Consider the following 12490-nt stretch of genomic DNA (forward strand, 5'->3'; position numbering starts at 1 on the left):
ACTATTCTTGCCTTGGCCTGATACTGTTCCCACTATCCCCAGGGCCTCAAGAAAATATCCCCAGAAAAGCTGAGTCGCATCCCAGAGCTGATTGAGCCCTGGTTCATCTTCTCCCTGATCTGGAGTGTGGGTGCCACAGGGGACAGTGCCAGCCGCATCAACTTCAGCCACTGGCTCAGGATCAAGATGAAGATAGAAAAAGTGAGAGGCAGCAGTGCCCCCCCCCCCCCCCCCCCCCCCCCCCCCCCCGCCAGGCTGGGCTCCCAAGTCCAGGATGTGTGTGCTGAATGCCAGGTGTTCTGGGACCATCCATGGGACTCGGGCCCCCAGGGACAAGTAGCCACACAAATTCCTGGGCCTCACAGCCTGGTTTTCCTCTGGTCCCTCGAAGCTGACCATGCCCTTCCCAGAGGAGGGGCTGGTTTTCGATTACAGGCTGGAGGACGCCGGGATCAGCAGCACTAAGGACGATGAGGATGAAGATGAGGAAGGCAAGAAGGTGAATGCAGGCCTGTGCCGAGGGGACAGGACAGGACGGGAGGCGCCCCACTGGGTGGTGGCTAAACTTTTCGGTGAATCCTGACTACAGAGAGGAGGCCATGTTGATGGCCACAGGTCTCAGGTGGCGGTTATTTGCATTATCTCATGTATCCTCACAGATACACAGTATACCTATTATCGTGCCCATTTTCCAGACAAGGAAATTGAGGCTCAGAACAGTCATCCCCAGCCAGTGGGTGACAGAGCTGGACTTGAACCTGGGACTGGGAGCTGTTCCTAGAGTTCCTCCCCTACCAACCATATGCATTGACTCCTCCGTGTTGATGCCGAGTCCAGGGATGTTCACCTCAATTCTACTAAAAAGTCCCATTTTCCTAGGGGCTGGGCACCCTAAGGGCAGGGCAGCAAGGCCTCAAGGCCTACTTTGGTGTCCCATTCATTCTATCAGCCAGCGAGGGCTCTGTGAGCCTACTCTGCTTCTAGGATCAGAATCCTAACCCAGGAGGAAGAGGGGGCAGAGAGGCATTTGCGGAGATGGCCACTATGCATGGGGCTGGGGATCTCACAGGGCACATTTGAGTCTAACAGGACTGTCCCCAGTGTGACCTGTGCTTGACCATAGTGAGGACCCTCATCGGGGGAGGTCTGCAAGCTGGGTCAAGGAATTCATGCAGATGGGATGGTGTGGGGAGATGAGGCCAGGTGACCTCAGCACCTGTGGTTCTGGCCCCCCCCCTCCCACCTTGGATAGCCAGAAACTAAATAGTGAAAGCCTTTGACTTCTGGGCTGTCCACTTGCTGGAACACTTCCTTGATGCAGAGACCCACAGCTTCCCTAGGAAGCTGCCCACAAGGGCAGCCGTGTGCAGAGAGCTCCCCCACTCACAGTGGTTTGTTCTGGGGTTCCCCATGGTGTGCAGAGAGTAGGGCACAGGCTTCCTATTTCAGTCAGAAACAGCCCCTTACCCGGGCTCTCTTGCCAAGGCCTAGCAGTGCAGCACCTTGCCCTCCTGGTGTACTTGGCCAGAGTGGGGTTCTGGGCCCAGCCCTGAGCTACCTGTGGTTCCAGGTTGCCTGGGTCAAGTGGATGGACTCCTCGACTCCGTTCACCATGGTGCCAGATACCAACTACTGCAACATCATCGTGCCTACTATGGACACAGTGCAGATGTCCTACCTGCTGGACATGCTGCTCACCAACCACAGGCCCGTGAGTGCCCCTGCCATGCCCTGTCTCACCCAAACTAAGGCCCAAGTCAGGGGGTGGCTGGCCTCCCATATTGACAGGGTGGCAGCTCCTGCTGTGTGCCAGACCCTGGGAGAGTTTTGAATACGTGATCCCGGTTCTCCCGGTTCTCCTAGGTGCTGTGCATTGGGCCAACAGGCACAGGGAAGACCCTTACCATCTCCGACAAGCTCCTCAAGAACCTGCCGCTGGAGTACATCAGCCACTTCCTCACCTTCTCAGCCCGAACCTCGGCCAACCAAACCCAGGACCTCATCGACAGCAAGCTGGACAAGAGGCAGGCACCTCATTCCTTTCTATGTCCCGTGTCCTCCCAGCCTGGCTCAACCAGCTGCTTTCTCAGCTCCTCACCAAATTATGCTCTCGGGTTTGCCGAGACCTTCCTGGAGGGCCCTGGGCTCCTTTGCAGACTGTTCTGGAGCCGTCATCCATCAGAAATGCCTACTAGGCCCAGCCATGGGTGCTTGCCCTGGGCTGGGTACTCGGGTGGGGCTTGTTATGTGTCTGCATGGGAGGCAAGACTCACCTTGAGGGAGCCCAGACTCAGGGCAGCCAAGTGTGATGTCCTAGGATGTTCAGAATGGGACAAGGGGCTGCTCAAGAGATCCAACAATTCAGAGGAGGCTGAAGGTAGTTGCCATCCTGCCACCCCTGGGCTCCCAGAGGACCTGGTACCAATGGGTGCTAGGCTCACACAGCCCCTTCCCACAGGCGGAAGGGTGTGTTCGGACCACCCCTGGGGCGCAACTTCATCTTCTTTATCGATGACCTGAACATGCCAGCCTTGGAGACGTATGGTGCCCAGCCACCCATCGAGCTGTTGCGCCAGTGGATGGACCACGGTGGCTGGTATGACCGCAAGGTCATTGGTATGTACCCTTTGGCCTGAGCCAGTGGGGTGCGGGCTGGGTGTGCTGGGCAGGGCCAGGGCATCTGTTAGGCAGGGTAGGCAGAGCGCCCAGTGCCCACAGTACTTTTACAGGGTCCACAGAAATGTTTTGATTTAAAAAAAATTTTTAATGTTTGTTTTTGAGAGAGAGAGAGAGAGACAGAACATGAGCAGGGGAGGGGCAGAGAGAGAGGGAGACAGAATCCGAAGCAGGCTCCAGGCTCCGAGCTGTCAGCACAAACTGTGAGATCATGACCTGAGCCGAAGTTGGACGCTTAATTGACTGAGCCACGCTGGCGCCTTGTTTTGATTTCTTTTAAAATCACCAGGAAGATGAACTTTCAGGTCAAAGAACATTTTTAATGTATAACATAAATATATTTGTCTTTATTCTAATCCTGATATAAATTATAGTTTTTAATATTGTTATGGAGGAGAGGAGACCCTTGAAGGCCAAGTGCCTGGGGCCCACAGAAGTCATAATTCAGCCCTGGGCAGGGCTCTCTCCTGACTTCCTGCCTCCACTCCAGGAGCCTTCAAGAACCTGGTGGACATCAACTTTGTCTGTGCCATGGGCCCCCCAGGTGGAGGCAGAAATGCCATCACCCCACGGCTGACGCGCCACTTCAACTACCTGTCCTTTGCTGAGATGGATGAGGTCAGCAAGAAGCGCATCTTCTCCACCATCCTGGGCAGTTGGATGGGTGAGCCTTGGGCAGAAGTGGGGGAGGCCATGGGCAAAGGCAGAAGCCCAAACCAGATAAGCTACTCCTAGGACAGCCGGGCAGCTGCTGGAAAGGGGGGAGTGGTTGAGGCACTGACCTCAGACCTGGATTCATCCTTTACTCAGCTATGTCACCACTGGCAAATTTGTGAACTTCTCTGAGCCTTAGTTTCTCCATCTGTATAATGGATGATGATATTAGAGTCCACCACCCCAAGTTGTGAAGGTTAAATAAGACATTGCACGTAGCATCTAGCATGAAGCCTGGCACATGGGGATTACTGAATATATGATTTATACACTTGTATGCTTGTGACTTCACCTGCATATGCACACACATACATGTCAGTACTTACCTAGAAAAGCTGATGGAAGGATGTTACTTTTATAAATCAGGAAAAGCCACCAAGATAGAATGGACAAAGTGGCCCTGATCTTCCATGGGGTTTGGGGAAAAGTCTGCATCAGGATGCAGTTTCCCTCACCAGCCCACCTCCTATCTAACATACATTCTGACCTTTGAACTCCCCTTGGCGCTGTGCCAGGTGGTGGGGGATGGGAGTCAGGTCTTCCCTCCTGTGGCCTGGCCTGCCCTGCCCTCAGGGGTGATAGGTCAGAACCTGCCTACAGGCCCAGCTTGTGGGGGTGGGGGTGGGGGGGCACATTGCTCTGAGGAGGGTGGGCAGCAGGTAGCTGCTCTGGGAGCTGCCCAGCTCAGCCCAGCTGGCCAAGGTGGGCAGCAAGGGACCCACCTAAGTTAGACCCCCATGTCTCTCCCTCAACCCTCTAGATGGACTCCTCGGGGAGAGAAGTTACCGGGAGCCCGTGCGTAAGTGCAGGCCCAGACAGGCCCTGGATGGGGTGAGGTGCTGGTTCCAGGGGGAGCCCTGGGCTCCAGTTGGGTGGGGCTGAGGCTGGGTCGCAGTGGCCACAGTGAACCATCCTCAGGCTCATGTGAGGGCCTTGGGCTATAGCCAATGCCTTTGTAGGCTCATTCAACTATTCGTACAGCAGCCAGTCCTTCGGTGCCTGGGTTATGTCCATCTTTCAGTAGAAGCAAAGTAAATGTGAGTTCAGTGAATGAGCTCCCACCCTGTGTAAAGAAGCAGAGGCTCCAAAGAGGCTGGCCCTCTCTGAGGAGCAGACATCTCCAGTGTGGCAGCCTCACGCAGGACGGATCTGTCAGTCATTGCTGCTGGGCGACTGGCTACTTTAGGCCTTCAGACCTACCTCACGTCCCACCTCTTCCCCTACCTCAGCTGAAAGAGGCCATCAGAAAACAGCGCCCTCATTAGGCCTCCATGTCCATTGCTCACCTGCACCCAGGCGCCCATTGGCCCTGTCTTCTCTCTTGTTGCTGGGAACGGACTGCCCTGCTCCCAGACAAGGTCAAAGAGTCCTGTTCTTAAGCCTGAATCCCACCCCAAGATTGTGTGCCGGAGGACGTGGCTCCACCTCCCAAAACACTGCATAAGTACCCACATATGTGTGTGGCCCTTCTCCACTGGGCCGTTCCATCAGCAAGCAGACATGTCCCCCATCGTAACACAAAACCCCAAACAGCCACTCTGGGCCCCTTCCCATCCTGGCCATCACTCTATTTCTCTGCTCACGTTGACAGCACAGCTCAAGAGCATTGTCTCTTCATGCTGGCACCAGCCGCCCCTCCCACTTTCCCTCGTGCCCTACCACTCCCCAGAGAGTGCCCTTGTCACCAGCGGCCTTGTGTGGCCAGACCAAAGGTCAGCTCTCAGTCCTCACATTCCCGGGCTGTCACTGTCAGTGGAGGGTGGCCGCTCCTTCTCTCAGGTCACCACCCTCCACCCCCATTTCCCCACCCCACCCCAACCTCCCACCTGTCCATCTATCCATCTCCATCTGCAGCCAGAGGGACCCATTCAAATGTTCATTCAGATCACACTCCTCCGCTGCCCAGTTGCAGACAAGAGCCCAAGTCCCAACAGTGGCGGATGGGGCCATCCCTGCCCCTTGTCACCTCTCTGCTCTCACCCGCTCTTCGCTGTCCTGGGCCTGCTTATGCCTCCCTTCCTCAGCTGTCTGCTTCAGTGCCCCTCCTCTCGAGGCCTCTCCCAGCATCATGCCGAATGCCCCTAGCCCTGCCCCCACCCCCCCGCCCCCAACACCTCTCTCCTGCGGCAGGCCTCTCCATAGCTCTTTACTGTCCACTCTGCTGCACGTCTGTTCGTTCCCTGCCTCCCCACAAGAATGGCAGCTTCAGGGTGATGAGTGTGTCTGTTGGGGCTGCCCTCTGTGCCCAGGACCTAGAACAGTGCAGTGCCTGTGTTAATAGATGAGCCCCTCTGTGGGGCTGATGAGTCCTCCTGCCCCTTCTTTACTTTTTTCCACTTCAGGGGATTGATTCCCTCTGCCCCAAGTTCCCACTGACAGCATTTTGGTTCCCAGCAAAGAATTGAGTAGATTTTAAAGAACAATAAAACAGATTATGTTAGTAATGAAAATGCAGGCTGGTGGTTGCAGCAGCTCCGGGGGGCTGGTAAGCCCTGCAGGTCACGGCTGACTCCAGGCCCTGCACATCCCCCGTGATGCCCTCCTGAAGGTTATGTGGCCCATGTGACCCTCCCCTGCTTGGCTCAGAGCCGGCATGTTTCAGGTGTGGGGGACAGCCCCACTGGCACTGACTCCCCTTGTTCTGTGTGTGTGTCCCAGTGCCCCAGTGTACAATGGCCTGTGTCAGTAATGAGGATGTACAAGTGAGGAGCTCAGAGCAGGAGATTCCTCACCCCAAGCTAGGGGACATCAAGAAGAACTTGTGGAGGAGGTGGCATCGAAGAGGATCTGAAGGGTGGGTGCAAGTGAGGCCCGCAGGCTGGGGAAAGGGCATCTGGGAGAGAACACGGCATTGGCCAGGGCAGGGGGTTAGGATCCACAGAGGCCGCACTGGAGCCCCCACCTGTGTGACCCAGGCCCACCCTCCTGTTCCCACAGCTGGGGCCCCCACCATCGCTCAGTTTGCGGACCCCCTCGTGGAAGCCACCATCATGGTCTACTCCACCATCACCTCCCAGCTGCTGCCCACCCCAGCCAAGTCCCACTATACCTTCAACCTGAGGGACCTTTCCAAGGTCTTCCAGGGAATACTCATGGCCGACCCAGCTAAAGTCGAGGTGAGGATCTGGTAGGATCCCTTCCCAGTGTCCAGCAGAAGAGTACCCCCCATGACTTCACAGTCCTCCCCAGCCCCTCAGTTTTAGACCTTACTGCTCAAACACTGCCCAGCCTTGATCTGGCCAGGCCCTGAGTGGGGCTGGAGGCATGGTGGGCTCCAGGCCCCCTGCCTTCCTATAGCTGAGTCCAGATCCATGCTTAGAATGGCAGTGGTGTTGGGGCTCACACAAAAGAGGGAGCCAGGGCAAAGAAAGGGAGAGAAAGGTTCCTATTGGAGGCCCTGTGTGGGAGAAGATTTAGGAGGAAGAATGAGTGGGATGCACTCCAGGAAACAAATGCTCCAGTGGAAAGAGCAGGACTGTAGCAGGGAGTGGGCTGTCTGGTGTGCTGGGTGGGCTGGGGCAGACTGTGAGCTGTGGGGGCCGCAGGATCCTGAAGGTGATGGGAGCCATGGGTTTGGGTGGGAGACAGATTTGCACTTGGAATGGGGGTGGGTTTGGTCAGTGTGTGCAGAGCCTGGTCTGCACAGGGAGACTCAGTGAACAGGACAGATGCCAGACTTGGCCTTGCCACGCTATAGCCAAAGAGGTAGAGAGAAGGGCCTGGGAGCTTCCTGAAGGTCAGCTACTCCCCCAGGGAGAGGCAGGAAAGCTGGGATGGAGGTGGTAGCAGACATAGAAATGGGAGCAGAATCTGAGGGGCTTGCTGAGTGGCTAGATGTGGGACGTTAGGAAGGAGAATTGGGCATTCCTCCCCAGCTTGGGGTTTGAGGAATTGTAGGGGCCCTAGTGGAGCTGGGTCCCAGTAGGCACTTGGCCTTCTGAGCCTGGATCTGGGGGTGGAGAGGCACAGGCGCGAGGCACAGCCCCATGCAGGACGCGGTCCTTGGTTGGCCGGCTGCCCTGTGTGCGGCCCTGCCCGGGACTCGGGGGGAAGAGGCAGGTGCTGATGCCAGGATGGCTGCAGGACAAGGTACAGCTGCTACGACTGTGGTACCATGAGAGCTGCCGCGTGTTCCGCGACCGCCTGGTGAACGAGGAGGACCGTGGCTGGTTCGACAAACTACTGGAGAGCCACATGGAGTACTGGGACGTGGCCTTTGTTGAGGTCTGTCCCTTCCAGCCCATCCTTTATGGGGACTTCATGTCGCCAGGCTCTGATGTCAAGTCCTATGAGCTCATCACCAGCGAGAAGAAGGTGAGGGGCCCGGCTGAGGCCTACTCCTCCTGGGGCCCTTCATGCTGCCCCCCGGGACCCAGGCCCTCTGCAGCACTGCTAACAGACCTGCGTGCTGTGGCTGGAGGGTCAGGACACTGACTTCGAAGGCCAGCACTTGGCTCTCTGGGTCTCATTTCCTTTGTCAAAAGGGTGTAGCAGGCCCTCGTTGGCCCACCTCTGAGGATGAGCCTGTGTTTCATTTGAGACGGGCTCTGTAAACAGGGACATGCTGTACCTGTTGGAGGGGCTATCATCCTGCCCTCAGAGGGGCAGCAGGGCCCCTGGGATCATAAGTCTGAGTCATGACCCCAGGGAGATATGGAAGAGACCCCGTCAGGGGTCTCAGAGCTGCGTGGCTGGTGTGGCCTTCCTGATGGTTTCCCTCCACACACATCCCCTCCTTGTTCCTAGGAACTCCCACCAGAGTCATGGGTCAGTACACTTGTTAAAACCCAGAGGAAACAGACAGGGCTCTGACCCCACGCCTCAGGCCTTGGTGTATCCAACAGGTCGGGCCTTATGTAGGTGGAACTGGCTTCTGAAGGCACAGCGCCCTTCCAAGCACAGAGGAAGGGGTGTGCTTTCTGTTGGGGGCCCTGGTTCACAGAGACCGAGAGAGGACCCAGATCTCCCCATCCTCCCTGCCCCAGATGATGCAGGTGATTGAGGAGTACATGGAGGACTACAACCAGATCAACACAGCCAAGCTGAAGCTGGTCCTCTTCATGGATGCCATGAGCCACATCTGCCGCATCAGCCGCACCCTGCGCCAGGCGCTGGGCAACGCGCTCCTGCTGGGTGTGGGTGGCAGTGGCCGCAGCTCCCTCACTCGGCTGGCCTCGCACATGTGAGGGCCCCCAGACATGGTGGGCAGTGGGTGGCTGGCGGCAGGCTATTGGTTCCATTTATGTTCTTCCACAGATGGGGGAGCCTCGGGCCGCCCCGGGCCAGGACCCCCAGCCATGGGCTTCTGAACACACTGGGAACAGGAACTAGGCCCCAAGGAGAGGCAACAGCAGTGCCCTGTGGTGCTGTGGGGAGGGAAATGTGGCTGCAGACATCCAAGAGGGATTCCTAGATGAGACGGCCATAGGCTTTCTCTCAGAATCAGAGCTGGGAGGATGGAAGGAAAGGGCATTCCAGGCCATGGGAACAGCTTAAGCCAAGGTCTGTAGGCAAGAGAGCATGTTCAGGGCCTGGAGAGTCTGCAGATCTGCCCAGGAAGGGGGCCAGACTCCAGATGGCTGGGGTGGGGTGTGGGCACCCACCACTCAGCACTTGGCCTCAAGCTCTGGTAGGCCTCCACCCAAACTCCTGTCTCTAGGGCTGAGTACGAGTGCTTCCAGATTGAGCTATCCAAGAACTATGGCATGACCGAGTGGCGTGAAGATGTCAAGAAGGTCTTGCTCAAGGCTGGCCTGTACAGCCTGCCCATCACCTTCCTGTTCTCTGACACCCAGGTGCCAGTGCCATAGGCAATGGGCAGGGTCCAGGGTGGGGTGGCTATAACCCCATCCCAGTGTGGTATCCTATAAGGTGGTCAGTCCTTCAATCCCAGGTCACTGTCATTTGGGGTGGCTGTTTTGAGGGACAGCTGGGACTAGGGGTGAGGGAGCCCATAGTTGGGTGGGTCAGGTGCGTGGGGCCAAACCCAGCCTATCAGGGCTAGGGAGATATAGATCGCTACTATACCCTCAGGATAAAGAAGGCCCCTGGCACCATGGCTGACCACAAATGGCACCACACTCACTGGCCAAAGGCTTCCTACCTTAAGGACCACAGGACTTGTGCCCAAAGTGCTGTGCCCGTGGTGCTCTATTTGGGGGCTGCTCCCTCTAGAGCTCCCTACGCATGAGTACTGTTCCTAGGTCTCTTAAGAGAAGGTGAGGTTGTGGCTTTGGGGTCTCAAGACAAATACAGCAGCACTTAAACCTGGCTAGGGGTCAGAACTGGGTCAAGGCTGAAGTCCTGAAATACATCCCACCCTGTGCAGAGTCCTCTCTGTTCCCAGCCCTGCTTCTACCCCAGGGTCCCCTCATGTCATCTGGTAAGGACCTATTTCTGCCCATGGCCTGGTTTCCTCCTGTAAACAGGAGGACTAAACAGGCATGGAGAGGTCTGAAAAGTGAGGAGTAAGGTGCCACATCTCCTACCCAGGACCCAAGGCTCTTTCACAGCCCAGTGGTGATGTTCAGAGTCTCTGCTCTAGGGCAGACCCGGATATGAGTCCTAGACTATGACTTATGGGGTCACTTGTATGATCCTGGGCTTCTCTGCCCAGGTTTGTAAAATGGGGCTGCTGTGAAGGTCCAGGGAGACCAACGCCCAGGGGCCATCATCAAGGCTTAGCTTTTGCACTCTCATCTCTCCCCAGATCAAGAACGAGTCTTTCCTGGAGGACATCAACAACGTCCTGAACTCGGGTGACATTCCCAACCTCTACACCTCAGAAGAGCAGGACCAGATTGTCAACACCATGCGGCCATATGTCCAGGAGCAGGGCCTGCAGCCCACCAAGGCCAACCTCATTGCCGCCTACACTGGGCGTGTGCGCAGCAACATCCATGTGGTGCTGTGCATGAGGTACAAGCAGTCATCGCAGCCTGCCGTGGGGAGGGTTCTGGGCTCCTGGGGGTGGAAGTCAGCATCTCATTTGGACTCCTGGCCCCCCAGCCCCATAGGAGAGGTCTTCCGAGCCCGCCTGAGGCAATTCCCCTCCCTGGTCAACTGCTGTACCATTGACTGGTTTAACGAATGGCCAGCTGAGGCCTTGGAGTCTGTGGCCACCATGTCCCTGAACGAGATCCCAGAACTGGAAGCCACCTCTGAAGTAATCGGAGGACTGGTAGGTGTCTTGGTGAGGAGCAAGCTGTCATGGGGGAACTGTTTAGGTTTGGGACTCTCACCCAGGCTCAACACTGATGGGCGTTTGGGCAGGTGAGTTACCTGTGCTGAGCCTGTTTCCTCATCTGTATAATGGGAGTGCCACAAGACTGTCTCAGTGATATAGGTGGTTGGACACACACTTCATAGTCACTGTTTGTTTTGTTCCCTGAGATCTTTGTGGCAGCTTTCTTCACAGAGCCCCCTGACACAACCAAAGACCACGGATGGGGGACTAGATTTGTCTGGTCCAAACTGAGAGAGTGGTGGTCACCTGAGGGCCAAGAGCTAGAGTGAGTCCACTTCCCTGTCCAGCTATGCTGAGGCCTTGGGCCCGCTGTTTCCCCTGACCCAGCCTCCAAGGAAGGGGGATCCCACCTTAGGATTCTCAGGGAGAGGCAGGTCTTGGGAGCTGTGACTAGGGAAAGATCTGGGAGAGACCTGAGTCCATTTAAAGACAGCTCTGCCCTTGACAGTTGTGTGAACTTAAACAAGCCCCTTGACTTCTCTGGGTCGTGGGATTTTCTGCAGAATAGGTGACCTTGACCCTGGAGGCTATGAGGATCATAGGAGACAGTGAGTGTGAGAGGCATTGAGGTTCTTACATGTGGCCCCCTCCTCGGGACTAGGCTTCAGTGGCTTTGAGGGCACCCCGGTGCCCTTTCTTTGCTGCTGGCATCAGTGGTTTCCCACCCCACAGATTCAGGTTTGCGTATATATCCACCAGTCGGTGGCCAAGAAGTGTGTTGAGTACCTGGCTGAGCTGGCCCGCCACAACTATGTGACCCCCAAGAGCTACCTGGAGCTGCTTAATATTTTCTCCATCCTAATTGGGCAGAAGAAACAGGAGCTGAAAACTGCTAAGAACCGCATGAAGAGTGGCCTTGACAAGGTGGGCCACGGTGGGGCTTTGTGGGCAATGGCTGACAGCCCACGATTCTGCATGCTCTGGCTTAGCCCAGACCCAGGGAGGCCCAGCCCACCCTCTCATCAGCAGCCTGCAGTGTTGAAATGGGTGGCTTCCTCCCTTACCAAACAAACAAATGAACAGAAGCTGTTGGACAAGGGCAAGGCCAAAGCAGGTTACCCCACAGATATTCAGGGGACGGCTCCCTTCCTCCAGGGTTCACTGGACAACCAGCCACAGCCTCTCACTCATGCATGAGGGCCTGTGGCCCTGCAGGAACCTCTCCCCAGGCCCCTCCAGGCCCAACTCTCTCTTTCTTTTGTCTTTTTTTTTTTTTTTTTCAAGTAGGCCTCATGCCTAGCATGGAGCCCAACAGGGGGCTTGAACTCAAGACCCCGGGATCAAGACCAGAACTGAGATCAAGAGTCAGATCCTCAACCAACTGAGCCACACAGGCACATACCCCGGCTCTCTTTCTGGTACCCTGTCACACGTAATTTCCTCTCTGCATCCCCCATCTCCTAGCTGCTGCGAACTTCAGAAGATGTGGCCAAGATGCAGGAGGAGCTGGAGATGATGCGCCCTCTGCTGGAAGAGGCTGCCAAGGACACCATGCTCACCATGGAGCAGATCAAGGTCAGGGGTGCTCCTTGGCTCTCTTCCCTGATGTCTGACCGTGTGTGAGGATGTTCGGTGTCCCCATGCAACCACAAGATCGCCAGTTGCCTGACCCTGCAGGTTGCTTAGCCTCTCAGTGCCTGTCTTCCTCAGCCAGTAGTCATTGGTTTATTCAACAAGTGTTTGCTTGGAACCTATTCTATGCTGGGCACTGCCCCGGGGTAGGGGATGTGGTGAAAGCAAGAGAGGCAGCCCAAGCCGTGGTAGTCATGACACAGACTGAGCGGCAGGCCACCACAGGCAGCTGTGCGGACTCTGCCCGAGTCTCCCTCTGAGTCTTCGTGAGATCCCCAGATT

At 56.4% G+C, this 12490-nt stretch overlaps 1 protein-coding gene across 1 annotated transcript in view; it reads left to right on the forward strand.

Annotated features, from left to right (window-relative positions):
• DNAH1 (dynein axonemal heavy chain 1) overlaps positions 1-12490 on the forward strand; it is a 72546-nt gene that overhangs the window by 46962 nt on the left and 13094 nt on the right. Inside the window, exons 39-53 of the mRNA XM_049640622.1 lie at positions 43-201; positions 392-499; positions 1571-1711; positions 1864-2024; positions 2459-2616; positions 3167-3340; positions 4151-4189; positions 6328-6506; positions 7474-7704; positions 8376-8572; positions 9050-9185; positions 10100-10308; positions 10399-10570; positions 11309-11500; positions 12041-12151. Coding sequence (XP_049496579.1) covers positions 43-201; positions 392-499; positions 1571-1711; positions 1864-2024; positions 2459-2616; positions 3167-3340; positions 4151-4189; positions 6328-6506; positions 7474-7704; positions 8376-8572; positions 9050-9185; positions 10100-10308; positions 10399-10570; positions 11309-11500; positions 12041-12151 — 2367 coding nt within the window. The remainder of the gene's footprint in view (positions 1-42; positions 202-391; positions 500-1570; positions 1712-1863; positions 2025-2458; positions 2617-3166; positions 3341-4150; positions 4190-6327; positions 6507-7473; positions 7705-8375; positions 8573-9049; positions 9186-10099; positions 10309-10398; positions 10571-11308; positions 11501-12040; positions 12152-12490) is intronic.

This window comes from Panthera uncia, chromosome A2 (assembly GCF_023721935.1).
Source record: "Panthera uncia isolate 11264 chromosome A2, Puncia_PCG_1.0, whole genome shotgun sequence".
NCBI classification, from domain to species: Eukaryota; Metazoa; Chordata; class Mammalia; order Carnivora; family Felidae; genus Panthera; species Panthera uncia.